The following is a 6791-nucleotide window of genomic DNA, read 5'->3' on the forward strand; positions in this document are numbered from 1 at the left end:
GACGTCATATTTGAGGGGGGGGTCTGACTTTTTGTGACGCCGTGTGACGAGAGGGGGGGGGATCAAAAATCGTCCAAAATTGCTTGACGTCATTTATGGACGGCCCCTTGGTGGATCGGACAAATGACATGTTGTGAGACTCCCTTCCCGTGGGCATCGAGGTGAAATACCCCGGCTTGCCAGCAGAAGGCAGTGCACCAAAGTGTGGACTGCTGCCGTGTGTGCCTTCTGTACGGGGTAGAGTGTCGCCCCCTTGCACGCGTGGGGCTTCTCCAGGTGCTCAGATTTCTCAGCAGATGATAATAATCACACTCTTACAATACACTCAACGCGTACCATCTGAAGCTCCTTTGGATCTATAGTTTCGTAAGATGTTACACGCATTTGTGTATTTTTATTTAAACAGAACACTTTAAACAATTACCCCAATGGCATTTACATTTGATATACACAATTTGCAGACAAATAACAAAAACAATGCAGGTATTGTTAATGGTCAAAAATATCGGGTCTGCAAGAGGTCGCAATTGAAATGTAAACGGATTCCGTGTAAAAGTTTGAATTTGTCAAAAATTCACGTGAACTATTTCCCTGCCCGTCTTTTGCATTTCGAGGGTGCTTTTCATAGTGTGCACTATCTCACTGCTTTACGATCTTGCTTTATTTTTGGCCGCAGGAGTCACCCACCTGCAGCTCAAGCGCCCCCAAGGGTTCAAGTACAAGTCGGGGCAGTGGGTGCGCGTGGCCTGCCTGGCCTTGGGCCAGAGCGAGTACCACCCGATCACCATCTCGTCCGCACCCCATGAGAACACCCTGAGCATCCACGTGCGTGCAGTGGGACCCTGGACCACGCGGCTCCGTGAAATCTACTCCGCAAAGAGCTCCGATAATGAGTACCAATCCAAGGTACAATATTCACTTAAGGGGAAAAATAAGGTTATTTTATCTTCTTGGTTCTTTCGGTAAAGTCACGTAGAAGGGAAATAATAAAATAATAAAAATAAAACATCATAAAATAATTCTCACGACGTTTCGGCCACAACGCAAGCAGCCGTCCTCAGGTGAGAATTATTTTATAATTTTTATTTTTATTATTTTATTATTTCCCTTCTACGTGACTTTACCGAAAGAACCAAGAAGATGAATCCCTGCAGTCACGAAAGCTTTAAATCGAAATCTAAGGTTATTTTAGGTCGTAATCTTAATTATGAGAATGACGTCGTGTGATGACTAGTGCACTGGGCTTGCAGTCCATGGGTCGCCGGTTCTATTTGATCACGCGGCTTCTTCTTTCGTACGGCTGATGTAGATGCAGTGCAACAACAACAACAACAATTTCACATTCCGGTGATCAAGCCAGATAAGCAGCGGAGTGTATCGCTGCAATGTCTCCTCCGCATTTGTGGGCTCGGGCATTGCGTCGTTATATGTCGCATGTTCGTTGTGTTGTATGTACATAATGTATGTTGATTACCATATAAATAAGGGGCCGTCCATAAATGACGTCACGCACCTAGGGGGGGGGGGGTCAGACATTTGTGACGATGTGTGACGAGGGGGGTGGGTTTGAGAAATGTGACGTCACATCAAAATGCGCAACTTTAAATAAATATAGACAACACGTTCTACTTAATTAAATAGACGTTTGAATAAATGTTTTCTCCTACAACATCAGAGTGCAGCGGCACATTAAATACACACAACAATGACAATAGTTTAAAGCGATTTGAAGCATGTTTTATATATTTTTTGGGGGGGGCAGAGCTTTGTGACGTCATATTTGAGGGGGGGGGTCTGACTTTATGTGACGCCATGTAACTAGGGGGGGGGGGTAAAAAATCGTCCTATATTGCGTGACATCATTTATGGACGGCTCCTAACCCAAATGGAAATGGACACCCATAGTCATTTGTATGCATTCATTCATCTCCCCCTACCACTTCGCGCAAGAAGGGCACACAAGTGTCATCACCACATCTACCCCTCTATTTAAAGAACGAAACAGGAGGACTTTTCCACAAATCTGCCTGTCGCCTGATGAAGCTGGTTAGAATTACTGGCGAAACGTCGTTACTCAGATTGTAAATGTTGTGGCTTGGCTCTCCAACACACCGGTGTGCTGCACTAGTAATACATTGGCCACGTTCTGTTTACGTGACAAACCTTACTAATTGGCTGTGTCAGGTGGTGGTGGGTTCTAACAACAAATGTATATATTTACGCGATCTCACCAAAACAACTTATATTATGGCAATCCGCAGGTTCCTTATGATAGGGTAAAGTGTGGGTACTCCCTCTCCTTCCTAGATATACAGGGTGCTTCAAAAAAATGTGAACACTTCCGAGAATTTGCAACAACGCCACAATAAATGTGCCTTCGGGCTCTGTAGACCACCTGGAGAAGATTCCAGGCACGTGTTGACAATAGTGGCGAACAAGTGGAGACTCTTTGACTTTTTGAAGCTATTAACATTACATGTCTTCTTGGTTCTTTCGGTAAAGTCACGTAGAATGGAAATAATAAAATAATAAAAATAAAACAATAAAAAAATAAAACATAATAAAATGATTTTTATTATTTTATTATTTCCATTCTACATGACTTTACCGAAAGAACCAAGAAGATGAATCCCTGCAGTCACGAAAGCTTTAAATCGAAACATTACATGTGTTATCATGTTAGAATGCATTATCCGTTCTTCTTCCACTAAAAACGATAGTCCCATGTAAGTGTTAACATGTTTTTGAAGCACCCTGTACTATGTGGAAAAGTGGACCAATATCCCTCCTTGGAGGTTCTCTCTCGCGCTCCATCGAATGGAAGGGCCTTCTGCCAGCAGATGCGCGAGCAGTTGGAGGACGGCACCTCTGCTTGTTACTCTACAACAAAAGTCAAATGTTAAACCGAGCACATAACTGTAATGCATTAGGGGCCGTTCATAAATGACGTCACGCACCTAGGGGGGGGGGGGTCAAAAATCGTCCATAATCGCGTGACGTCATTTATGGACGGCCCCTTATGAGTGTCAGAGAGTGGCGTCAGCATGCACTGAGTCCCATTGTAACAAATAATAATTATGTACAAATAGTGCGCTGCCCATTGCAAAATCCAATCTTCTATGAAAGTCTCCTCATGCCGTACCCAGCATTGGGGGGGGGGGGGGGGGGGCGGGCAGTTGTTTCACCATATTGCACCATGTAAGTATAAATGTTTCATTAAAGCATCACCACCCGACGCAGCAAATTCGTAAGGTTTGCCGCGTGTTACTACTCCAGCCCACCGGTGTTTACAATTTGTGTATGACGTTTCGCTGGTAATTACATCCCCAGCGTCATCGGGTAAGTTTTCCAGAATACTGCTCGTGACAACGTACGCGTCAAACACATTTCGCCATACTGATCAGTGCAGTTTGGTGAAGGGAGGGTCCCATCATAGGAATGTGGAATTTACAACCAGTGGAGATGAACCCCACTGAATGTTAATTGCAGCACTGACACATTACTTACTTGTGTGTATATATAATATATATTGTTACATATTGTTAACCTGTTATATCCCAAAAATATACGTCTTAAAGTGCATAGCCAAACGCTTGCAAGGCAACCATATACGCATACACATTGCAAAATGAGAATGAAAATAAAAGTAGCACAATAATAATAATATTTAAAACAAAACATGAGTTGGGCTAATTGAAAGGATGGTTTTAAAATGTAAACGTTAATTGTTGTATAAATGTGGTCGACATTTATCTCTTATGATAAAAGGTCAAGTCCACTGACGTTGTACTCAAATACTTTTCTCATTCGTCTCCATGCAAATTAATTGTAAATGTCAACCCAGATGAGTCAATTGTGTCATGTTGCTTTCAGCTATGTACTGACAATGCCGTCTGTACGTGTGCAGATATACCTGGACGGTCCGTTTGGGGAGGGACACCAGCACTGGAATGATTTCGAGGTGTCCGTGCTGGTAGGAGGAGGCATTGGAGTCACTCCCTTCGCGTCCATCCTCAAAGACATTGTTCACAAGTCCTCCACCAATGCCCGACTAATTTCCTGCAAAAAGGTACAGGCTCGGTAGATTTTGTTACGTGCAAAGTCGCCCCGAAAGCTCGCTCCTGACCTCATAGGCTATGAGATGCTAGGCAGAAGTTAACCTTTTTATTTGTACTTGGATGGGTACCCACCAGGGAGTTGCCAGGTGTTTCGATTTAAAGCTTTCGTGACTGCAGGGATTCATCTTCTTGGTTCTTTCGGTAAATTCACGTAGAAGGGAAGAAGTAATAAGAAGTAATACAATTTTATTATGTTTTATTTTTATTATTTTATTACTTCCCTTCTACGTGACTTTACCGAAAGAACCAAGAAGATGTTGCCAGGTGTTGTTGATGTGGGACTGCAAGGTGGCCAGGAGATGCCGATGTTGAGTTTTACCTTTTGTATGTGTGGTCGGTTTTTAATCCGTGTACTCTGGTTTTCATCCCACGCAAAAGCCAATTCTCAAGAATGAAAGTGCCCAAACATCTCAATGCAGGACCCTCTTGAAAAGAAGCCTTTGAGATTCTCAATGTGGCTTTCCAGGTAAAATAGTTTGAAATTATTATTAATTGTACAATTTATTAGGGGATACTGCCATGGTGTAATGGATAGCATGCTGGACTTGTCGTGCAGAGGCTGGTGGTTTGCTCTCCCACTGTGGTTTTTTATACAATGGGTATTTTTCTTGAACCTTGCCACTTCTGTCCCCTCACCTCCCTCCCAGTTAGTCAAACAGCAAGCCACGTGTGTTGGAATTAAGTGTGGGTACTTCCAACATATTCCAAGATGTATAACCAGCGAGGAAGAGTAGGCCAAAAACCCTCTCGAGCTATTCTCTTGAGCTCCCTGTAGTGGAGGCTCTCCTGCGAACAGTTGCATGAAAGAGTAATTTCCCCTTTTACAAAGTATCACCGTGACCCCAATTTCAATTCAGAATTGTACTGAGAATAAGGTGTCTCGGTCACTGCTGACGCAATGGATTGTGTAATATTGTTTTCTTCCTGTCATGCCAGGTCTATTTCATTTGGGTGACACGGACACAGCGGCAGTTCGAGTGGCTGACAGACATCATCCGAGAGGTGGAAGAAAACGACAAGAACGACTTGGTTTCTGTCCACATCTACATCACGCAGTTCGCCGAGAAATTTGACCTCCGTACAATGATGCTGGTAAAAGAGAAGCGCTACAGTTCACATGTTATGCTCCCCTTTGAGTTGTATGAGGTCTCTTTAATGCATAAATGAGTCTCCATTTACAATTCTTTGACATATATTGTGAACCCTTCTGCGTGTCTTCCAAAAATATGTATTTCATAATATCCGCATAATAAGAAACCCTAGAGAGTGAGACGAAGCCAAACTTGTTTGTGCCCGGTGTCATACAAGTTAAACAAATCTGGTCACACATCCACATTCTTACCGGATTATGAGACTTTAGCTTTGAAAATAAGGAAGTCATGTGCAAAACATTAGTTTAATCCTATGCACATTACAGGATTGTGTTTAACAAGTAATTTAGGGGTTATCTTCTCAACTGGCAAAGGAAAGCAAACAGTGGGATATGTGACACTTTATAATGTGATTCAAGCGTCAAAGTAAACTACTTTGACCTGGATATTTGTAGATAAACAATGTTGAGTCATGAAACAAGTCAAGGGTGGAGTGGTGGCGCAGTAGTTAGTGCACTGCGCTGTGAACAGAGCCATGCAAGTTGGATTCCCGGCCATGGCCAACATCAATGGCAAGTGATATCTGAACCGATCCTGGGCATCCCCTTCACTAACCCGCACTGACGACCAGCTCGGTGAAGTTTGGTCAAACATCCCCCGTGAGCAACAAGACATGGGGTGGCCTTCGTCTAGCAGTGTATTGACGACGTTTTTTTTAAATCTACTAATATACAAGGCATGGCATTTATTCAGGACAATTTTACTTGTTTGGGTTTGCTGCTGAGCGGATAAAACTGGTGGGCAGCACAGTAAGTAGGACGCAAGCTCTGTCAACATCATAGGCTGCTGCAATGCTCCCCTTTGCTTCCTTCTTTCCTGCAGTACATCTGCGAGCGTCACTTCCAGAAGGTGTCCAACCGCAGTCTGTTCACGGGACTTCGCTCCGTCACGCACTTTGGCCGCCCGCAGTTTGTGCCCTTCCTCAACTCCCTGCAGAATCTGCACCCACAGGTTTGTTTTGACTCTCGTGTGTGTGTGTGTGCGCACGCGCGCTTTTGTTATCGATGGAGTTATTTTTTTAATTCTGATAACACTTACATTCACTCAGTCATGAAATGATAGCTGAGAAGACAGTGGGAATAAGTTCGTCGCTGAGCCAGACTGCAGAGTGCCTATAGGTTCACATCCGAGCAGCTATGATTGAACCAAATCCTTCAGCTCTCCGATGTGTTTTCGGGGTTTTAACGAGTCTTGTTCGGCATGACGTCTGACGTTTCGTTGGACATGCCGTTGGCTGAAAAACAAGTGGTACAGTCCAAAAAGGCAACGGAGAGCCTACACAGCAGATTCATAAGTGTAATGAGCTAATGATTTGGTCCGGTCACTGCTGAATTTTGCTAAATGCATACAGCGGAATAGATTTTCGTGACTTGATGTAATGCTCTGCTGCTGATTGTTGACATGACCTGGGAGCATCACTGCGATATAACTAGTGATGAAAGTAAACAAAAAATACGCTCTATATTGGGAGATCGCGGAATGAATGGCAAGTCTTTCATAGATAATAAATGTATTATCATTG

The 6791-nt window shown here is 43.5% G+C and overlaps 1 protein-coding gene across 1 annotated transcript in view; it reads left to right on the forward strand.

Annotated features, from left to right (window-relative positions):
- The window catches only part of LOC144950132 (dual oxidase 1-like), a 46814-nt gene that overhangs the window by 38531 nt on the left and 1492 nt on the right, over positions 1–6791 (forward strand). The window contains exons 30-33 of the mRNA XM_078880197.1: positions 677–906; positions 3908–4069; positions 5055–5210; positions 6092–6236. Coding sequence (XP_078736323.1) covers positions 677–906; positions 3908–4069; positions 5055–5210; positions 6092–6236 — 693 coding nt within the window. The remainder of the gene's footprint in view (positions 1–676; positions 907–3907; positions 4070–5054; positions 5211–6091; positions 6237–6791) is intronic.

The sequence above is a fragment of the Lampetra fluviatilis genome, chromosome 3 (assembly GCF_964198595.1).
Source record: "Lampetra fluviatilis chromosome 3, kcLamFluv1.1, whole genome shotgun sequence".
Lineage (NCBI taxonomy): Eukaryota > Metazoa > Chordata > Hyperoartia > Petromyzontiformes > Petromyzontidae > Lampetra > Lampetra fluviatilis.